Here is a 21,803-nt window from a genome sequence, read left to right as displayed (position 1 = left end):
CGTTACCGGGCTGGAAAAAAATACGTAAACTGCATATAAATCCAGTCTGACGTCATGACCCTGGTTGACCTTTAACTTTCTGCCCAGTTTAGCTGGTTCTGGTCAATCACATCTTATTAAACATGCAGTATCTCTGAAATCAGAATATCTGAACACTGGTGACATTTTACATCATTTCTGTCAGGCAGCACAATAAAAAGAAGATTCCGATATGGAAATTCCGGAAACAAACCAACAAAAAGCATTAAATAAATGGCAATAATCTTATTCGGCTGGTGTTGCGTCCTGGGTAATCTTATGCTTATGAAGTGTGTGTGTGTGTGATGATTTCGCATGAACACAGAGCAGTACTGACTACCGGTGTATCAGAAGTTCTCCTGCGTTCCCATCAAAACATTTCCCTCTGTGGATGGATGCTGTCGTTAGAGAACTTCCATGACTCCAAATTTATTCTGATAACTTCATTTTTTTTCTAGGCTGGTCCCACCAGAGAACATCAGAACACCCTGCCATATCGTGCTCCGCAAACCTTTCCGTTTTTTTTTTAAACACAGCGTTACCAACGAGCAGCGACATGTCACAGTAGAATCCATATCATGGTCACCAACCCTGGTCCACTCGGTGCACCTTTTTTGGGTTGACCCTCATTTAGCATTTTTGGTCCCCCTCCCTGCTCTACACCACGCTGGTCCCGAGTCCAGCCAGGTGGAACACACAAAGGTCTGAGCTGGGAACCTTGTACTAAATAAGTGCACGACCCAAGGTTCCTCAGCGGAACACAGACGTGCCACCCTGCTTTAAACAGCGCAGGCGCACCATTTTCCCAAAAATGCGTCATATGTTTCCATGTCAAAAGTCAAACTCACGCAGGACGTAAACAAAACGCAGCTTCAATAATTATGTCAATTTATATGAACATGTGAAATATTTCTAGATTTATCGCAGTGCCAGTGTTAATGTTTTGGCACTTCAACGTCCCTCTAACTGAAATGACTTCATTTGCCATTCACCCTCAAGCAAATACAAAAGTCAAATGATCAGATGGGTGTTTGCAAAAAAAATACTATGGAGTAATTACATGGAAGTGCCTCTGACGTCAGGGCATGACAACCCAGACAGCTGTAGCACAGCCCCGACAACACTACTGGCATTGGTCCTTCAAATGTGTGTGTGTGTGTGTGTGTCTAAGAAGGCTTAAGTCTGCTCTTTGTGACCTTGTTATCTTTATTCTCTGAGATCAAATGACCCAGAGAAGCCCTCCATTGCACTTACTCACTTACCCTCTAAAACACACACACACACACAGTCTTTAACCACCCCAAATGTCTGGTGAAATTTCACAGAGGATTAAAAATACAATATACTGCAATTCACACACACACACACACACACACACACACACACAACCACGGCAGCTACCGAGAGCAACTCCAGACACACTCCCACCTCATGTATTCCCGGGCCTGACATTTATGTTTCTAAGAATTATTATTTTTCCATTGAGAGACAGATTGTGTGTGTGTGTGTGGGGGGGGGGGGGGGTCCTCCTCCACATCCACTTACCCCCCCCCTCCCTCACCAGCCCCAGCCGACAGCAGACAGGATTAGCGTGAGCTGGGTGGGGTTTTCTACACCCGCAAGCGGTAAGGATCAGCTGATGCAGGACATGTTGACTCTGGTCAGGTCGCACCTGGACATGTGGGCATTGCAGCAAACTACTATTAACAAACAAAGAGATTACAGTCTGAGTGCTATGATGAGGGTAATTAAGTATAAAGAAGATGAAACTGCAGTGAAGAAGTAGAAAATGAGATAAGAGAATTGAATAACACACACACACAAAACAATAAACCAACAATACAGACAGCACTATTAACAGTGCGGTCGCCTTACCATCACTGCAGAATGAACATGCAAAGAAAAAGAATGACCAGATAAGCGCCTGTGACCATAAACTCAGGTTCACCCGTGAGCAGACAGGCAGAACTGCAGAGATCTTTGGTGAAATGACGGTATATGAACGCGTCAGTCAATTTTAAATTTCCCATTGGTCCCATTTCAGGGGTTGGAGGGAACAAAGCATGACAAATTCCAACACTTCATAGCACAGAACAGAGAACTAATCTGTTCAGACATAATAATGCACAGCTAGTCTAGTTTGAATTAGATATGGGTATATAAGTAGGTTTGGTTATTATGAGATATTAAATAGTGTCTATTTTAGTTGTACACATATTTTCTGAAAAGCTTTGATTTACTGATTCTGAAAAAAGGAGGAATGACAAATGACATCAAATATAAATTCTTATTAAGGTAACACTTGAAAAGTGGTACCTCAACAAAAACCAGAATCAGAAATCATAATGAAAAAAAGATTGCTTCCGAAGGAAATTGCTTTAAAAAAATGACCTGCATTCTATTTAATTTAGTTTTTTTCTAATTATTATAACACATATTAGTGCATGGTAGAAGGTATAAAAATACCAGATTTTGGCACCCAAAGTGGAATGGCATAACACAAGTGTGTTTTTGACTTTTTTTTTTATTAAAATGCTCTGAAATAATAATGGTTCTAAAGTAGAAGAAGGTGTCTGGGCCCACAGAAGGAGGTCAGCGCTCCGCTGCACTACATCGTCAGGGCCACTTGATCGATGAACTTGGCCAGAGTGACGTCTTTCTCGGACAGTCCTCCGCAACTGTGCGTAGTTAGAGTAATCTGGACCTGCGGGACGGATGGGAAATCCAGTCAATAAAAGGAGAATTTCCCCTGGAACACCACCTTAAGCCACCACATCCAATTCATTATGTACCTGAGTGTGTGTGTGTGTGTGTGTGTGGGTGGGTGTGTGTGTGCAACATGATGGAAAAAAGGCCTGAGAGCCCAGAACCTGCCCCGTCCTGCAGTGGTTTTCATAAAGACTGGATTAAAGGCTGAATTCCAAACTGTGCAAACACACAGCCACTCTCCCTCTGCACAGATTTACACACTCGCTTTGTCATCCAGGGCTACTGGCACTTATTTGCAGCAGAGCCTGAGAGACGAGGCAAACGGGAGACGCAACCACTTGCAGGGGAGTCGGTAAAATGCCAGGATTCCCTTCCCCAGCTTTATTCCTGGTTCTTTCTGCTGGAGGACTGCAAGCCCCAGAGAGGCTTCCTACAGCCAGCTGTGCAACTTACCCTTTACTGCGCTCTCTCTCTCTTTCATACACACACACACACACACTCCCTTCCTACAGAATCCCTCTTCACTCACTCACACACACCTTGTTATAAACATTGAACCACTCAGGGTGATGGTTCATCCTCTCCGCCTGCAGCGCCACTCGAGACATGAAGCCAAACGCCTGAGTCCAAAAAAAAATATAAAAAAAACAGAAGAGAGGGGTGGGGGTGGAGAGGGGTTCGGGTTGGTGAGTTTGTGAAGTTTAACACATTTGAGACTTTATTTTGCCAAGATGCACATTTCTGAGTTGGATGTCATAATAAATAAAACAAATTCCCCGAAATGTCTCTTTCCAGTGCAATAATCAGACCCTCCGCTACCTGTATGCAGTTCTTTTTAATGGCCGTGCTGCATCAGGGAGTGAAAGGAACCTCCTTCCTTCACGCCTGTGTGACATTTTCAGTTGTATGTTGGTAGTGACAGCAAATCTGCTAATGGATGTGAGCACACATACATGCATACAAACTTTTTGTCGTTCCTGGTTACTCCAATCAGCATCTAACCAGGTAGGGAGGGGTGGGGGGGTGGGGGGGGGGGGGGGGGGGGGGGGTCACTAATTAGGTCCAAAAGCTGCTGGAACCCCTTCGCCCAGTCAGGCCGTTCTACAGCAATTTCCCCTGCAATCTCAATTAAGCCCCTAAATGCTTCCTCTGCTAATTAAATCGTCTGAGCCGGCCTTGTTCCTGCCCCCTCTCCGCAGCACAAATCTGTCGCAGTGTTCACCTTCGGTCGAGCCCGCAGCCAATTACAGGCCAGTGGAGCGCATGCTGGGCCCGTGCCGCCTTCTAGCCAATTAGACGAGCCGCGTGATGTAACACGATCGGACGTTTTGATCAAATCAGGCCCCCGCGATCTCCTGATCAATTTAAGTAATTGCCATATTCCTGCAACTCGACCCGGCCACCTATTAGGGCCGCAGCCTGCTTCTCCTCAACTTTCTTCAGGCGCGCTGGCCATTATTAAATGGCCGGCCGTGGTGAAAAACCCCTGCTCCAAGACAAAGCAGGAGGTCAACCCGACCGTCAAAGATAAAGCTCCTGTCCCCCCGCCTGGTTTTGTCCCTCATCCTCACACCCTGCAAACCAAGGTTTCACATCACGGTATTGTTCGACCAGTCTGGACGAGGAAATGAAAAGTGCAAGGGCCACTCTTGAATGGCTTGACTTTAAACTATGACCAATTTTTAGGCTTATACACACACACACACACACACACTCACTTCAGCTGTCAGTCTCCAGAAATTTGGCGTGACACAAGGCAGACTCGTGGCTGGAATAATCAGAACCACCGGGCCAATCGTCTGCTCTCCCCCGGCCACTCCTGCAGCATTATGGGTGATTACAGCATGATTGTCAAAAAACGCTGGACGAGGCGCTCTGACATCGGAGCAGCGCTTCCTCTTTAGCGGCAGCCTCAAACACACACACACACACACGCCTGTTATTTACAGATTGGTTTTCCGTTGTACAATTGAGAGGGGCTTAGAGATGTCCAAGTACTCAGCCAGGACCTCCACAGGCGGACCGACAGGGACACACACACACACACACACACACACACACACACTCTTCTCCACTTGGCACACTGTGTCCAGTCGGCCTCTGTGATTCCTGGTTCCAGCTCCAGCAGCTTGAGTATATTCTTCACCAAGCACACCTTCTTCTGATAAACACACACAAAACACACACAACATGTCCACCAACAACATACTTACAGTGGGGTCACGCTGCTTAAATTAATATTACATGTCTCTGAACAAACACATATTTCGAGAGCACCATGGAATTATGAGGGTCAAAGTAGTCGTGTCTTACTGTAAATATAATAATATTTTAATAAGGACTGCAGTGGTTCTAGAGACTTGGCAACACCAGTAGCATTATCCAGGAAAAGCGTATTTCTAGGTCAATCTTTAGTAATTAATATTACATGTGTATTAAGGGTGGTAGTAGCCTAGTGGGTAACACACTCGCCTATGAACTAGGAGACCCAGGTTCAAATCCTGCTTACTACCATTGTGTCTCTGAGCAGGACACTTAACCCTGAGTGTCTCCAGGGGGAGACTGTCCCTGTTGGAGCATCGCTGACCTCCACCCAGCAAATAAGGCAAATGACTGTTCTGTTCTCCCTGCAGGGCATCTATCTTTATCATCTCCTCCAGTTTCATATGGCCACTCTCCAGGCCTTACTGGTCCAAGAAGTGTGAAGTCCAGTTCATCGCTCATCCTCCAATTAACAGCATTTCCAATCTCATCCCTTTACAAGCACAGACCATTATTCAGATGCTTTTCCTATAAAATCACAACACAGTTACCATCCCGCTAGGGACATCATTTCCTACAAATGTTAACATTCCACAACTTTTCATCTTATAAAACGAGGCTTTTCTTTTCAAGCCCTGGGCAGAACTAGATTTAAAATCAAGCATTCAACATAAAAACGAACCCAAATTGGTACAGATGCCAGCAGGACATCGCTGACAAAAAAAAAGTTAAATAAAATTGTTCCCAGCGGTTATTCAAGTCTTTTGAATTTGAAAGCGATACGAAGAAACAAAAGGAAGGATGAACGCAACGAGTCTGTGAAAGCCCGTGAGATTATTAGACTGTACATTGTATGTACTGGGATGGTAGTCAGATGTGTGGACCGCGACGCGCTATATGGCGGGTAGACTTGTGGCCTCGCATCGCTGAGGTTTGTCAGTTTGAACGCCAAGTGTGCGTGTGCTCGAACCCTTAAAAAAAAAAAAAAAAAACGGGTTTCCTCCGTGTTCTCCGGTTTCCTTCTGAACTCCAAACGCACGTACACTGGGGTGGATTGCCGACTAAATTGTCAATAGGTGTGAGTCCCTGCCCTGCACCCAATGTCCTGGGATGGGCTCTGGCAGGAATATTCCTGGGTTATGGAGAGTGAGTGAGAGACATTTATATATATAAAAAAAAAAAGAAGTACCTTACAAGTGGAGGCGGCAATAAAACACAAGTAGTATTTACGTTACCACTTGGAGCAATTGATCTTCCTGACCCACAAATGAACACGCACATCTGGCCTAGAGGGAGCGTGAAGAGGTGCTAAAGAGGAGGCGGCTTTCCCACCCATCCCATTCCTGTGAGATGATGTCTGAGAGGGGAACAGCGCTGGCACCGGCACAGGGGCCGGGTGTCGTTCTTCGGTTACACTGCAGTCCCCGCGTTTCACATCAGAGCGCGAGCTGAAACACGATACCGCCAATTCGGGGAAAACCAAGCCCCTTGGAATCACGACAGCCAGCGCCTGCTCCACAATGGAAGGTTCAAGCATTCAGAACCGATTAGGGGCGTCTTGTCACAAAGACGGGGCGGCCGACTGCGACTCCGGACACCTTCGGGCAGGGTCTACACTCAGGCCTGATATTTATCTGCTCGTCTCGTTCTGATTTACTGAGACGAGTCGCCGAACTTCCTCATCCTCGCTGGAGCAAGAAGCGTGGCTGGCCGCGCCCTCTTGAGGCTCAGCGCGAGAGTTGCTCTTCGCTGCTGTCGGCTCCACCGCAGCTCTGGAGAAGGGGAGCAAGGATCCGGTTTCTCCTGCTGGCACTGGCACAGATGAGCAGAGGATGGAACAGATCCAGCGTGTCACTCTTCACTTCAATTTACTGCCCAAAAAAAAAAAAAAAAAAAGCCAAACCCAAATGACAGAGGGAGGGGAAAACTGAGAAAAGCGGCTAGAGATGAATCAGAAAGAACGGCGGAGATGTGAAATTGGAAAAACATCTTCCAGTTTGAGTGTAACATGCACACAGACAGAATGGAAGGAAAAAAAAAAAAGCGAGAGCTAGAAAAAGAGGGAGTGAGCGGGTGGAATGATGGGCTAGTTAGTGGTTTTTGTGGCACATGAAACATTTTAACCAATTTGATTGTTTGTGAAAGAAATCATTCGAACTGAAGGCTCAATCGCTGCCAAGCAGGCCTCTGCAGCCTGTCATTGAAATTGACCCTGACACATGCGCCGCAGGGGAGGGGGGTGAAAAGACGAGGTGCAAAGAAACCACACACACACACACACACACACACACAGTAGTGGTCTACACCACTGGTCAACAAGGCAATTTATGTTATTTAAATTTCAATGAATATTGAATATTTCGGAAAATGACCAGGTCATGTCCCTGTCACAGTCTCTTTCCAGAACATGTCGTGTGTCATTTTCATTCCCAATAAATAGAATACAATACCTTTTATTGTCACTATATGCATGTACAGTGTGATTAAAAGCAGCTCCAACACATTCACAGAAAATAATACAAGGAAGGTGTCAGAAATGGCAGACATTGGAAAGTAAGGTGTGATCATTGTATTAATTTGTACTTTATGCCTGATGCACTATTCAATACAACACATATAAGATGAACTAATAATCTATTTGGAATTTCATTGAAATTAGTAAAACTTTTAAACCATGAGAGGTAACAGTGTTTCAAATGTCTGCCAAACGTTCAGTTTCTTTAAATACATTGAAATAAAATTATGTTCCATATAATCTAAGTAAAAGTGCAAATATTACAGATTTGTTTTTTAGCATTTAGGTTTCATTTTCCAGAGAACCGCCTTATTGCAGTTTAAACCTTTAAGCTAAAATGGGTGAAAAAAAAATATTGGGCTCCTATCATGGTGCAATAAAGGTTGGAGATCACTGGCGTGCAGCACGTTCACCTTGTGGACTTGCTGCTTCAAAAAACATCAAAATTTCATTGAACAAATTATAGCAAAAAAAAAAACAAAAACTCAATCGGAACCGTGGACAGTGTGGTTTATTTAACAATAGTGACTATTACACCCCCAAAAACACTGCGGTTTAACATGAAAGAACAAAGAACAAAACAATGACTTTAACCTGCAGGTCCATCGCTGCTCTTGTTCTCAACCAAAATACCTTCTTCTCACGATTTATTTTTTATTCCAGAGGGAACAGTGGGCCACACAGACGGACAGACGGACAGACAGACAGACCACTGCCAGGACCCGCACCTGCATCCCATCAGGCCACAATTTGTGTGCATCTGACAGTAATGGAGCTGTGAGTGTCTCTCTAGATCCCTCCGAAACAAATCTACACTCCAGCCAGACGACCACCACCAGTCACCGATCACCATTAACTCAACAGTGCAGGGCCAACTACTACATTTACATTTGACTGTGTGGTGGGCTTGCGTTAAACATCAGAAAAATGTGATTCAAACCTTTCATGATTTGTTTAAGAAATGTGGCTACAATGCAAAAAATCTTTCTGGCTCATTTACAGAACAAATGGAAACATTTAGCTGCAGTTATTGCTGCACAAGGATATGCTGCAGACACATAATGTTAGATTATTATAGTATCACATATAATTGCTTAACTCATTATCTACATTGAGGACATGTGTCAAAATCTGATGACATCACAAACTACTAAGAAACACAGACTAGTTGGAAACAAGCACACAAGATGAGACAACAACAACAATCCTAACCAACTACACTTCCTGATTTCTCAGAAGCAGAGTTCCTCTGCATATAACCCATCACCTTGGTGAGCAGTGGACAGCCATGAAAGGCACTCGTACCGGCAACCTTCCAACCACTGCCCTTATATACATGTAAATATAATCATTAACAGGTATTTAAGGAGTACAAATATTAGATAACTAAAAAAAGTAAGATTTCCATAAATAAGCACATTAACAAAAGACCACAGGGTGGAAAAAAGCAAATACATATTTTATATATTTATATATATATACACACACGCATACATACACACACACACAAGTTATTTATATATATATATATATATGTATAAAAATAAATCCATAAATAAATTTGTCTGGGTAAACTGGTCAACAGACCTGGTTGAAGGTTTTGAAAGTGAGCTCCTTATAAACAGCATCCCTCTCTTCCAGCTCCACCCAGCCTGTGGCCTTCAGCTCCAGCAGCCGCTGTTGCCTCTCTGCTGGGGGCAGCCAGCTTGTGCCTGTGGCCTGCAATCCCACAGAAATGCATGCAAACGCATGGAAACGCAAAAACACAACCAACACACCCTCTAACAGATAAACGTTCTTTAGCTGCAGCATTTTTCTCATGGAGGTTCAGTCTTCAGTGATCCAGAGATCTATAGAGGAAGTGTTCCAGCATTGTTGCAGTCATCCTAGAACTACTTTGCCATGATGCTCCAAAAGCCCCATGCTCCAAAAGCAAGACATTTGTGTGACCGGTGTGTGCACTAAACAAACATTGTTAAATTAAAACCTGTTTCGTGTCATGTCTTTTTTTTATTTTTTTTTGCTTCAATGGTGATTCAAGTTCATGTTCGTACAGTTCACAATGCTCAGATCCCTGGGTAAGAGAAAGGTAGACTGAGCACCTTTTTCACTAAGCCTTTTTGTTAAAAACTAACTGCAAAATGTTTGAATAAAATAACATTGTGGTTTATTATATCCATTTTGTGCCTTTGTATTTGTTCGGTCCTTGAACTGCTCAGACAATGACCTCAGAGTTCACGGTTCTCAAGAAAGGTTCATTGGTGTGAGTTTTGTCTTTTCAAATGGTTTGTTTTGAGACACAGTGAAATGTTTATTTTATTCCCTTATAGATAGATACATTTTACATTGTACTGCAATAGCCCTTCACCAAATTATTAAATGTTTATTGAGTTAATATTCCACATACTGCTATTTATTATTATTACTCGCCACTCAAATGAGGGGCAGTGGTGCCTTAGCGGTTAAAGAAGCGGCCCCGTAATCAGAAGGTTGCCGGTTCGAATCCCGATCTGCGAAGGTGTCACTGATATGCCAGTGAGCAAAGCACCGTCCCCACACACTGCTCCCCGGGCGCCTGTCATGGCTGCCCACTGCTCCCTCAGGGTGATGGGTTAAATGCAGAGGGCAAATTTCAGTGCGTGCACCGTGTGCTGTGCTGCTGTGAATCACATGTGACAATCACTTCACTTTTTTCTTAGGGATAACACCTGTTCTTAGGGATAACACCTAACGACTGTTTACAATGACTGCTACAGATCTAACGTTGTCCACAAGGTGGCGCCAAACGACGTGTTTACATCGCGCGCCTCACCACGTGTTACATTTTAACCGGAATTACGAGGTCTGTGTGCGAGCAGAGCTGCTAACGCCAAAGCTAATACTGCCTGTACAAGATGTGCATTTACTTCGGATGGCATAAACTAGAGCTTATTGACCTTCAGGTTGGACGTGAGCCCCCCACTGATGCATCATGGTCTATCCGTGCAACAACTGCGTCCTGTCACTCTTACAGCTGCGTGAAAATCTGCACGAGCCCTGAACAAAGCAAACAAGTCTTACCATTTCAGCGGAAAGCGCGGGCAAAACGCCACTGCCCAGTTTACCAAAAACGTTTGGCCATAGGCGACCAGGCCTACCAGTAAACATTAACCACCCCATAACCCGAATCGCGCGTTCATCAACCGCAGACCCTCCCAGGCGAAGGCGTCTGAAAAACCGCCTGACGGGAAACGCCGATGACTTAAAACGGCCCGGGTACGCTGAACAAAAATGACCGGGTGACTTCCGGCCAACCGCGCGTTAACAAGAGTTTACATGTGAGCGTTTAATCCCCTGTTTTTCTTGCGTAATTGTGGCCTGAACTACAAACATGGCGCTCAACCTGCGACCAATCAGAGCCGCCGACCGGGTGTTACATATACTGCAAAGCGCCGATTGGACGATGGACGGAGTGGGCGTGTCTCAGCGGAACTGCCCACGTGGCGGCGCTCCACTGACTTACTTTCAAATCGGGCCGCGGCATCCAGCAAAAACAGTCCGGCCGCGCCGAGCCGCGCAGATTCCCGGAGATTCCGGCCGTTCTGGTAGCGCAACAAAATGAAGCAGACGTGCGCGGTCCCTGCTTTCCTCAGCAAACTCTGGACACTGATTGAGGATCATTCAACTAATGACCTCATCTGCTGGAGTCAAGTGAGTAGCGGATTGCATTGGAGGACCGATCAATATTACTTTTTATAAAGTTGCGTTCTCTACTGTCCGATATTTTCAACAAGACTGTACGTGGTCACATACATTTACATGAATGCGTTTTGTTTACTTGATTTGTAGTGCGTCGCGTATAGCCCTTTAGGGACATTCAGTTTCAGATCGTATCGCTGGTCTATAATATCTTAGTCAAAGTCAAAGTCAGCTTTATTGTCAATTCTGCCACATGTACAGGACATGCAGAGAATTGAAATTACGTTATCCTCAGACCCATACAAGTAACATTAAATACAAAACAGTAACATTGAATACAAAGGTATAAATACAATTTAAAAAAAACACAATATACAATTTTAAAAACACCATATACAAATAAGGGCACATGGTGGAGAGTGCACTATGTCACTATAATCCTCCCTGTAGCTTTTAATTAAATCTGCTGCAGCCTCATTTATCCAGATCACCCAGATCTCGGATTAGTTGCATAAGTGCCAGAACGGTGGGCAAAACATAGAAGCTGGCCGCCCGCCTGAGCAGATTTTGACTGCGTTGTCGCCGTCGCCACAATAACACCTCGCCCACGTGGACGCCACGCGGGTCCCCGAAGCCTCGTTCTCATTGGCCGGTTTCCCGCCCAATAGGGTGGAGCGGTTCGGTGTTCGGCACGTTGCTCGACCGCTGGGCACCCATGTCGGGCAGAGTCACCCTGCGCCACCGACACGTCGCCAGATTCAGCATATTCACAGGAGCGGACATTTTACTCTTCTTAACTACAGAAAGGTGGAAGTAGCCTAGTGGGTAACACACTCGCCTAAGAACCCCCCAAATAAACCCCACAAAGTCAAAGGTTCCAACCCCACTGACTACCACTGTGTTCCTGAGGAAGACACTGCAATCTGAGTGTCTCCAGGGGGGGACTGTCCCTGTAACTACTGATTGTAAGTGTAAATGTGAAATCTGAAAGCTGAGTCATTGCAACTGGACTTCTTTCTTCGAGGTCACTCTGCATCTGTAGAACTTTGCCAATCTGAGGGAAGTTGGCTGGTGACCACAAAGTGGTCCTCCAGGAGAGCCACGCCTCACTCCTGCCTTGAATAGGCAGTTAAGTGACACAAAGTCATGGAGTGTGGATGGATGTGACAGCCCCACAAATTGCAAATTGGGCCTCCAACCTACCATGCTGCCATCCATCCCCAGGAAGATCAGGCCCAATTTAAACGTTTCGAACTTAAAGAGAGAAGTCCAGTTGCCAACTTTACTTGGATGACTGGACAGACATATCAATGTAAATGTTTAACCTTCACTGCTTATCCTGGATAAATCTACTTATTGGTGGATTAGGGTCCATTTTATAACAGGAACATCTGTTCATTTGTCAATGTTAACAAAAATAATGAAAACACATTGTTCCACATATTTATCTGAATGTAGTTTTAAATAAGGGTCCAAAAGATTTCCAAAAGGTCTCACTGATAAACCTTACCAAGAGCTCCACTTTCAAAGTTCAATCACCGCCAAGGTGCCACTGAGCAAAGCACTGTCCCCACACACTGCTCCCCGGCCGCCTGTCATGGCTGCCCACTGCTCACCAAGGGTGATGGGTTAAAAGCAGAGGAAACATTTCGTTGTCACTGTATGCTGTGCTGCAGGGTTTCACAATGACAATCATTTCACTTCAAGAAGGTACTTACTTTACTTTACTTTACTTTACTTTATTTGGCAGACGCTTTTATCCAAAGCGACTTACAATGGGAAGACACCAGCAATTCTCGTTCGATTTCTATAGAATATCAAGTATACAAACTAAGAGCCCTGATAAGGCTTAGACTTGTCATTGAAGAACATGCTCGGAGAGTGTTGGGTGCTAGACTAAGAAAAATTATAATGTATTTATACATTTTGTATTTATTTGTTAAATGTGTATGCATGTGTATGTGTTAAATTTGTCTGTAATATTTTTGGAATAAGAAGGTTTTCACCTTCTTCTTAAAAGTGGTGATAGTCTCGGCTAGTCGTGTGGAGGAGGGTAGGTTGTTCCACCAGCCAGGGACAACAACGGAGAACAGACATGATTGGAATCGGAGACCCCGTGAAGAAGGAATTTTTAGTCTCCTTTCGTTTGCCGATCTGAGAGAGCGTGTAGGAGTGTATCTAGGTAGTAGTGTGTTGATGTAGGCGGGCGCAGTTCCATTTACAGCCCTGTAGGCAAGCATCAAGGATTTGAACTCAATGCGAGCAGCTACCGGGAGCCAGTGGAGGGAGGTAAGGAGAGGTGTAACATGGGTGTATTTTGGCTGATTGAAGATGAGGCGGGCTGCCATATTTTGGACCATCTGGAGTGGTTTTATGGTGACTGCAGAGGCTCCAGCCAGGAGAGAGTTACAGTAGTCGAGTTTGGAGATGACCATTGCCTGGACGAGGAGCTGCGTAGCCTGTTGTGAGAGAAAAGGCCGAATCTTGCGAATGTTGTAGAGAGTGAACCTGCAGGATCTGGAGATCGCAGCAACATGATGGTTCAAACTCAGTTTGTTATCTATCCAAACCCCAAGGCTTTTTGCAGATGCCGTGGGTGTTAACAATAGCGATCCAATTTGAATTGAAAGGTTTTGCTGAGGAGAATTGTTGCCCGGAAAGATCAGAATCTCGGTTTTGGATAGGTTGAGTTGGAGGTGTCGCTCAGACATCCATGCCGATATGTCTGAGAGGCAGGCCGAAATTTTTGTTGCTATAGTAGCATCTTCTGGTGGGAATGACAGATAGAGCTGGGTGTCATCAGCATAGGAGTGATAGGAGAAGCCATGTGATTGGATGATGTGACCAAGTGAGCGAGTGTATATTGAGAATAGAAGGGGGCCAAGGACAGAGCCTTGTGGAACCCCTGTGGTTACCCTAGAGAGGACAGATGTCTCGCCTCCCCATGATACCTTGAAGGACCTGTCGTAGAGATAAGAGGTGAACCAATCTAGTGCGGTTCCTGTGACTCCTAAATCAGAGAGTGTGGTGAGAAGAATTTCGTGGTTTACTGTATCGAAGGCAGCAGATAGATCAAGTAGAACAAGGACGGATGATCTGCGGGCAGCTCTTGCAGCACGAAGGTCATCCATCATTGCCAGGAGGGAGGTTTCAGTAGAATGCCCTTTCCTGAAACCAGACTGAAAAGGGTCAAGAAGATCATGCTTGTGGAGAAATGAGGAAAGTTGAGCCAGGACTGCTCTTTCAAGAATTTTTGAAAGAAAAGGAAGGTTGGAGACTGGGCGGTAGCTATCCAGTAGAGATGGGTTTAATGTGGGTTTTTTGAGCAGGGGAGTAATGACAGCCTGTTTGAAAGCAGTGGGGAATGTTCCTGTTGTGAGTGAGGAGTTTAAGACATGTGTCAGAGCAGATAATATGGTGGGCTGTATGGACTGAAGGAGGTGTGAGGGGATTGGATCCAGGGAGCAGGTGGTGGGGTGACTAGACTGGAGAAGTGTAGACACGTCTGATTCAAAGAGGGGAGTAAAGGAAGACAGATTCCTGGTTTCAGAGGTAACAGCAGGACGGGGTCTGGGGTTAGGTGGTGAGAATTGTTTGCTAATGTCAGCCACCTTTTCTGTGAAGAAGGTGGCGAAGTCTTCAGATGAGAGAGAAGTGGAGGGGGGAGGGGGTGGAGGATTCAGGAGACGGTTGAAAGTCGAGAAAAGTTTTCGAGAGTCATTGCAGTTGTTTACTTTGTCCTGGAAGTATCTGGTCTTTGCTGTAGTTACAGCAGCAGAGAAGGATTTTAGGAGAGATTGATACTTATTAAGTTGAAGCGGGCACTTGGATTTCCTCCACTGCCTTTCAGCTGCTCTAAGGTGGGACCTGTGGCGACGAACCTCGTCAGAGATCCACGGTGAGGGTGGAGTCGCACGTGTTGGTTTTGAGGTTAGAGGGCAGAGTCTCTCGAGGCAAGATGTTAGTGTGGAGAAAAGGATGTCTGTAGCACGGTTAGTGTCCTGAATAGAGAGGATGTCTAGGGGGGAGAGCTCAGAGGAGACAGCGGAAGACAATTGAGTAGGGCAGAGGGTACGGAGATTACGGCGAAATTGTGTTAAGTGTGAGGTGGGTGTGGTGCGTGCCAGGGGGGATAGTCTGAAGTGAATAAAAGAGTGATCGGATAGATGTAGAGGAACGACAGAAGTGTTGGCTGTGGAGCATTTGCGTGTGAGTACGAGATCTAGTTGTTTTCCAGCTCTGTGCGTTGCGGGCGTGCAGAGAAGTGTGAAGTTGGAAGCAGAGATGAAGTGTTGGAAGTCAGTGGTTTGTGGCTTGAGGAGATCGAGGTTGAAGTCTCCTAGTAGCACAAGGGGCAGTTCCTCATCTATAATTGAGGAGAGAGTTGTGTCTAGTGTCTACTTATGGGCACCTAGGTCACCATTCTCCAAATGTAGTCCAGAATGGCACCTTTTTCCACTGGTTCATTACATGTCTTCCCACTGAACAGTACCCCTAGGTATCAGGGCTTTTTTAATTGCTCTAACTAATAAAACTGTACATGTTTGGCAACTAAGTTGGATCTTGTGTCGGGCATGTGGGGGCCAACTTTAACCCTGTGGCTTTCCCTCTCAGGATGGCACCAGTTTCCTTGTCCTGGATGAGGTTGCCTTCAGCAAGGAGGTCCTGCCACTCTACTTCAAACACAGCAACATGACCAGCTTTGTGCGGCAGCTCAACATGTGTAGGTGTACCCACTACTGCACTGCGTGAGAGGAATGCATGCAAATTCACCCCACAAAATTTCAGCTTCTCCATTGCTGTGCTCTGTGTGTTTGTGTAGATGGATTCCACAAGGTGATCCACATTGACACAGGTTTGCCGAGCCAGGGCGGGCACCCCCACAGTGTGGAGTTTCGCCATGTACACTTCCGCCGCTCTCAAGCTCACCTGCTTGGATTCATCCGCAGGAAGGTGTGGGACAGTTCTCCTCACTTTACCTCTCTGTTACCTGTCTCTCTGTCTGCCTGCCTGCTGAGACTGTGTGTGTGTGTGTGTGTGTGTGTGTGCATGTGTGTTTTATCCTCTGTCAGGTGTCCATGAGTCGTGTGGATGAGGCCTCGGGGCGACTTCCTCAGGCTCTCCTGCAAGTGTCCCAGGTGAAGAGCTGGTGTGACTCCTCCAATGCCAGACTCCTGTCTCTGTGCAGGTTAGACTCATATACTGTTTGCAATACACACACTCATGCACGCACACACACACAAACACACATACACTTAAATGGGTGACATGGTCTGGTGAGAATGACTGAAAGATTTATGGATAAAATTTACTCACATGCTGCCCTATTATATTAGAAGTTCATAATCCACAGAAAAAAAAACTAAACTTTTTTTCTGATAGATTTTCTTCTTGTTTAATTGTTTCAACTAAATTGACACACACCACAAAACAGAAAATCCAAAATAATGTTACTAAATGTCATGGCTGTGTAGAGTTTAGAGCTGAAAGCTGAAAGTATCTGGTCATCTGTAGTACCTCAACCACAGGAAAACAGGAAGTGAGATACTGAGACGATGTGTTTGGACGTGTGTCTGTGCTTGCATTTTGGTGTGTGTGTGTATGTATGTGTGTGTTACAGAGATAACGAGACCCTTTGGAAAGAAATCGATTGTCTGCGCCAAAAGCACCAGCAGCTACACCAGGTCATTCGTAAGGTACGGCATGGGGCTGGTCTGCAGGTGCACACATATCAGCTGATCATGTGCGAGAGAGCTGCCGGGATGTTTTGCCATGTCGCTGTGATCATAGCGTGTGCTGTGAGACTCCATCCTGGCCAGAAATACTGAAATCTGCCGTATCTGAGGAGGTAACTGGCTAAAGTAATCTCCGTCCGTAATTCCAAAGGATTCTGGCCGCGCCACTTCCTGCCTCTTGGTCTTTTGTTCCCTTTTTGTCTGATTAAGTGACCTAAAGGGTCATTGCTCAATCTTCTTCTCCCTTTTCCCTCAGATTGTTTGCTTCATTGCAAACACGGTCCAGGCCAACAGGATCCAAGGCCTCAAGAGAAAGCTGTAAGTACCAAACCACTCAACTGATCACAGTGTGTGTGAGCGTGTGTTGATGCGCAAGTGGTTGATATTGGGCAGAGGAGGGTGTCAGGTTTGAGTATGTAACTCTCTCTTCTCGCAGGCCCATGATTGACAGCATGGGAGAGATTCCCCCTGCAGCGAAGTACAGACGTTGCGGCAACGCTCAGTCGGAACAGAGCCACACACAAGTGAGCTTCTTCCATTTTGTTGAGGGGGTTGTGATTGCCTCAGCATCACTGTTTAAATGAAAATATTTAGGTACATATAGCTTGTTGGCCCCTCAGCACAACTCTCTAGACATTCCACATCCACATTATATACATGAGGAAGTATTTAAGGTTAAAGGTCATAGCATAAGCCATATCTTCAATGTCTACTACACTACTAGTGCACAATGGTGTGCAGTGTGCAAAAAGGTGGGAAGTTCATGTAACAGATATTACAGGGGGATGGGTGGTAGTAGCCTAGTGCAGTGGTTCCTGACCTGGGGTTCCGCGCCAGAGATCGTTGTAAATCAGTTTTTATCGACTCTGTATAGCCTGAAGATGTAAAACAAGGAGAAAAACGTTGCCATGCAAATGCAGGATGCATAGTAAACGAATGCAATGCACTTATTAATTAGTTGATTATGTGGTGTGTCATGCTGCGCTGGCGAGGGAGTGAGGTGATGTGGAAACCTGATGGTTTAAAATTAAATAGTATTTATTATAAACAGATAGCAAATAAAGAGACAAACACACTAGGCGGCACCAGCTGGGTTCCCAGCAGCGCCTGTTCATGACCATAAGCTTTAATAGTAAACCCGCTACTGACTATTGCTTAATCCTGCAGGACATAGCATGCTTGTTGGATGCAAAAGTAAATGTTTTCATGTTGGGATGTTCCGAGTGACATTTGGTTCAAACGTTTTGCTAATTGTTTTGCTCTGTGTGTCTCAGCTTGACTCTGCCTCAGGGGATGGTCTTTATTCAAACCGAATGATCCTCTCTGACATCACTCAACTGATGCAGCCAAGGCTCAGAGTTCAGAAGTAGGTCTTTCTGGGATGCTCCCTGGATTAAACCCTGACTAAATTGGTGGAATATTTATTGTAGAACAAAAAATAAACTGATTCCTTTCTTGACTTGGTAAGGTCCATGTCTATGGAAGGTCTTCCTGCCGTCCTGACTGAACTCCTCACTTCTGAAACGCCCGTGGAGTTCCCATTCTCATCTGCAGACGTTCCCACTGTCTCTGATCAAGCACAGGGTGCATCTGAGGCATTTCTGCCTGTGATCCTGGATATCCCATCTATGTCTGCAGATGTACCATCTTTGTCCCCTGAACATTTGTCTGCAGAACACCCAGCTTCTCATCTTCTCGTAAAGACTGAGCAACAGGAACCATCACAGCAAAGGTGTGTCTAATCTTTTGTGATGTTGTCTTGAAGTTGCTTTTTGTTAATTCAAACATATTTTACACACGCCTCTACAGGCCCATTAGAGAAACTCCTTCTGGACAGAAGCCTCGAACGGTCACTATTCCGTCTGAGCAAAGCCACACACACGTAAGCTCCTCGCCTTGCTTCTGTAACTGTATTACACATACGTTATAAAACAGTTTATAACATGATTTTTTGAGGACCACAGTAATAATTTTAGTACTAGACTAATTATAAATTAGAACAGAACTTTTTATAAGCCTCTACTTCAGTCATCATTGAATCCAACCCAATTCACAAAATTAAAATATAATAACAAATGCAAACTATATGTCAGGGAGCAGGGACAGCACACAAGTGCAAGCAGCAGCGACAATGCAGAAGTAACGTGGCCAGAACAGCATGTGGGAGTTTAAAATAGAGCTCAATAAAGTGTGTAGTTGCTTTCTGTACAGGGTTCAGGCAGCAGGAATCAATCAATCAGTTTTATTCATACAGCACTATTTACAATGTACATTGGCACAAAGCACCTCACATTAGAACAGCAGCTGAAGGCCCCTAGTTAGAAGCCAAAGGCGACAGTGGCAGGAAACTCCCTGACAAAGGATTAAAAAGCGAAACCCATCCTCCTCTGGTCAGCACGGAATTACCCTGAGTTGTTCAGTGAGATTTGTTCAGGAAGTGACACATACAGAAGTCATTGTAGTCCAGTTGTGTATTATGATGTAGTATTGAGGTTCTCCTCTACAGAAAACTTAGCTTAGCTTCTACTTAGCTTATGGCACCATTTAAGAAAAACACTAAAAGGGTCTATATGAAAGACTGTATTCGTTCTGTAACTGAGTAATGTAACAGCCAGTACCAGTAATCTTCCTAATTAACACATCAAATTAATCATATGCAAAATGTGGCTGTGAGACACTGACATCAGAGTAAAATATGGCAGCCACCACACCAACCAATGTGTGGGTTTTGTATGGTGATCCTCTGCGTTTGTTTTTTGAACATCCGTGTGCATGAGGCTTAACAATTAGACATTTATATCAGTATGGTGACTTCCTTCTTGTGGCTCTGTAGTCTCAGGTTGACTCAGTGGACCCTCGGTATTCAAACTCAGCCTTCCTGTCGGACGTGAGCCAACTACTGCTGCCTCAGGCCAATCTCAGCAGGTAGGTCAGCATGGCCTCTGCAGGGCAGATAAGCACCTCGATCAGTAGTATGAATTATCTACACTTATCGGTTTGGTGTGTTTGTTTGTCTTTGTGTGGAAGATCCCCATCACTGGAGAGTCTTCCGGCTGTGCTCACCGAGATCCTCAGCACAGCAGCTCTGTCTGAGATGTCTGCATCCACTGATATTCCATCTGAGGACATTCAGCCTGCAGGATGTCCACCCATGGACCTTCCATTTGTGGCAGACATGCCACCCATTTCTCCAGGGGCTCTGTCTGAGTCTGATGAAATTCCCTCTGTAGACTTGGCCCTGTCCCTGCTTATGGAGCCTGAGGCTCAAGAACCTTCAGAGAACAGTGCAGAGAGGTGTGTTATCCAGATGATTTAGCATCATAGATATCTGGGGGTTCATGAGTACAGCAGAGGAGGTTGCTGTATTAAGGTAACACAACAATATTTTGAACTTTTCTCTCTAGATATGACCTTGACCCTCTGACCCTGATAGACTCCAGCCTGGCCGCCATAAGCTCAGGCCTGCCTTCTTCTGATAGCCTGGACCTTCTGTCTGAGGTGAGATATATATACTTGCCCATGATTTCATGATTTAAGAAGACTACCCGGCCCACTGGTGTCATGAGCGGCTGTAGAAAATGCTTAAGTGTGATCTGTAGACTTTGCTGCTCTGGTCCCTTTATTGATACAAATGGGGTTCAGCATATCTATATGATGCATGCAACTTTGTCAAGAGTGTTAACATTGTTAATGCTTTTACATTTTCACTTATTTAGCCATTGCCCTTATCCAAAAAGACTCAGGAGCAACTCTGGGGTTATGTGTCTTGCTCAGGGATACAATGGTAATAAGTGGGGTTTGGACCTGTCCACCCCTGTCTGTATCTCAAAATGGTTCTATGTCAAAATGGTGCTAAATTTGTACACAACTGCATTTTTGTTGCATGTTTTTACTAGAATACAAAAGTCTTAATATTATATGAATGATTCTACTTTTAATATCCCCCCTCTCTCTCTCTCTCTCTCTCTCTCTCTCTCTCTCTCTCTGTGTCTGTGTGTGTGTGTGTGTGTGTGTGCATTCAGCTCTTATGCCCCATGGATAGTCAGCCAGATAACAGAAACACTAAGGCAGCAACACCACAGAGGAAACCTGGGGCCCAGCGAGGGTTTGAAGAACAGTCACACAAGCTAACAGGTGCACACACACACACACTCACTTACACACGGAAATACTTCCTGACTCACTCTTATTTTCAACTTCACCTTTGGCATGACTGCTCCTTTCCTCTGTGCTCCAGCTGCCAACACTAGGCCCATGATGTGCGAGCCTGAGATTTGTGCTGATGAAGAGGATGAGGAGGACGAGGACGTCACCAGCTCGGACATACTGCCCTCTTTACTGCAGCTGGCACAGGAGGCTTCTGCACTGAGCTGCACCTCTGACATCCGCCGCGGTCATCGCTGATTCCACACACAATTCATCCATACACGTTTTCATTAGGTTCCCTACAGAATACTTTCTATTTTACTTTAGAAGATGTCTGCATGTGGTATACGGAGCTTTTAGTTACTGTCGTGCTCTTTCTGTGGGTGTCAGCTCTGTTCTGTAATTGAGACAAATTGAGATTAATGTCACTTAATTAAAAATAATTTGGCCACTTCTGCTGTAGCCAATCATTAGGTGTAAGAAGTGAACTAGTAGAAATGAAGACATGACGTGATGCAGTTTTAATGTGCATGTGTTGCAGGGTCAACTCTTAATTAAAACACAAAACGGTTTTAAAGACACTGTCTTTGTACAATCGTATATAGATATTTGTCCACGCTGGGCCAGGTTTCTGTATGTTCCTCTAGATGTTCCTGTATGTTTCTAGTCTTTTCTGTTTTCCTGCCATGTTTCATGTGTTATTAAATCCTAGTGTATGTGTGAATACTGTATATTTATCA

The 21,803-nt window shown here is 45.0% G+C and overlaps 2 protein-coding genes across 3 annotated transcripts; one reads left to right on the top strand and one right to left on the bottom strand.

The window, feature by feature from the left end:
* Nucleotides 1-2,524: 2,524 nt before the first annotated feature.
* Nucleotides 2,525-10,855, bottom strand: LOC114784057 (pterin-4-alpha-carbinolamine dehydratase 2-like). 2 transcript variants are annotated; one of them, XM_028969330.1, is made up of 4 exons: nucleotides 10,565-10,855; nucleotides 9,092-9,223; nucleotides 3,267-3,347; nucleotides 2,525-2,722 (listed from the first exon to the last, which is right to left on the bottom strand). In XM_028969330.1, the coding sequence occupies exons 1-4, from the start codon at nucleotides 10,661-10,663 to the stop codon at nucleotides 2,627-2,629; spliced, it is 408 nt and encodes a 135-aa protein (XP_028825163.1). In that variant the 5' UTR covers nucleotides 10,664-10,855; the 3' UTR covers nucleotides 2,525-2,626. The 2 variants fall into 2 exon arrangements, with proteins under 2 accessions (XP_028825163.1, XP_028825164.1); XM_028969331.1 differs by lacking the exon at nucleotides 3,267-3,347.
* A 167-nt stretch (nucleotides 10,856-11,022) lies between these two features.
* On the top strand, nucleotides 11,023-21,787 carry LOC114784059 (heat shock factor protein-like). Its single transcript, XM_028969347.1, has 15 exons — nucleotides 11,023-11,194; nucleotides 15,797-15,905; nucleotides 16,005-16,135; nucleotides 16,255-16,370; nucleotides 16,803-16,878; nucleotides 17,174-17,235; nucleotides 17,354-17,441; nucleotides 18,192-18,283; nucleotides 18,386-18,649; nucleotides 18,727-18,799; nucleotides 19,751-19,842; nucleotides 19,945-20,211; nucleotides 20,322-20,415; nucleotides 20,940-21,051; nucleotides 21,155-21,787. Exons 1-15 carry the CDS (start codon nucleotides 11,102-11,104, stop codon nucleotides 21,319-21,321), a joined length of 1,836 nt encoding a protein of 611 aa, XP_028825180.1. The 5' UTR covers nucleotides 11,023-11,101; the 3' UTR covers nucleotides 21,322-21,787.
* The last annotated feature ends 16 nt before the right edge of the window (nucleotides 21,788-21,803 follow it).

The sequence above is a fragment of the Denticeps clupeoides genome, unplaced genomic scaffold (assembly GCF_900700375.1).
Source record: "Denticeps clupeoides unplaced genomic scaffold, fDenClu1.1, whole genome shotgun sequence".
NCBI classification, from domain to species: Eukaryota; Metazoa; Chordata; class Actinopteri; order Clupeiformes; family Denticipitidae; genus Denticeps; species Denticeps clupeoides.
This window is presented reverse-complemented; position numbering and strand designations above follow the sequence as displayed.

Bases quoted from the DNA above. Each gene is read 5' to 3' on its own strand.
- LOC114784059 (XM_028969347.1), top strand. From the start codon at position 11,102: ATGAAGCAGACGTGCGCGGTCCCTGCTTTCCTCAGCAAACTCTGGACA. The intron at 15,906-16,004 runs GTAGGTGTACCC...GTGTTTGTGTAG, and splicing joins TGTGCGGCAGCTCAACATGT to ATGGATTCCACAAGGTGATC. The intron at 18,800-19,750 runs GTAAGCTCCTCG...GTGGCTCTGTAG, and splicing joins CTGAGCAAAGCCACACACAC to TCTCAGGTTGACTCAGTGGA.
- LOC114784057 (XM_028969330.1), bottom strand. From the start codon at position 10,663: ATGGGGTGGTTAATGTTTACTGGTAGGCCTGGTCGCCTATGGCCAAAC. The intron at 3,348-9,091 runs GTCTGTTGACCA...TTTTGGACTCAG, and splicing joins CTTTCAAAACCTTCAACCAG to GCGTTTGGCTTCATGTCTCG. The intron at 2,723-3,266 runs GTGTGTGTGAGT...TCCGTCCCGCAG, and splicing joins GGTTCAATGTTTATAACAAG to GTCCAGATTACTCTAACTAC.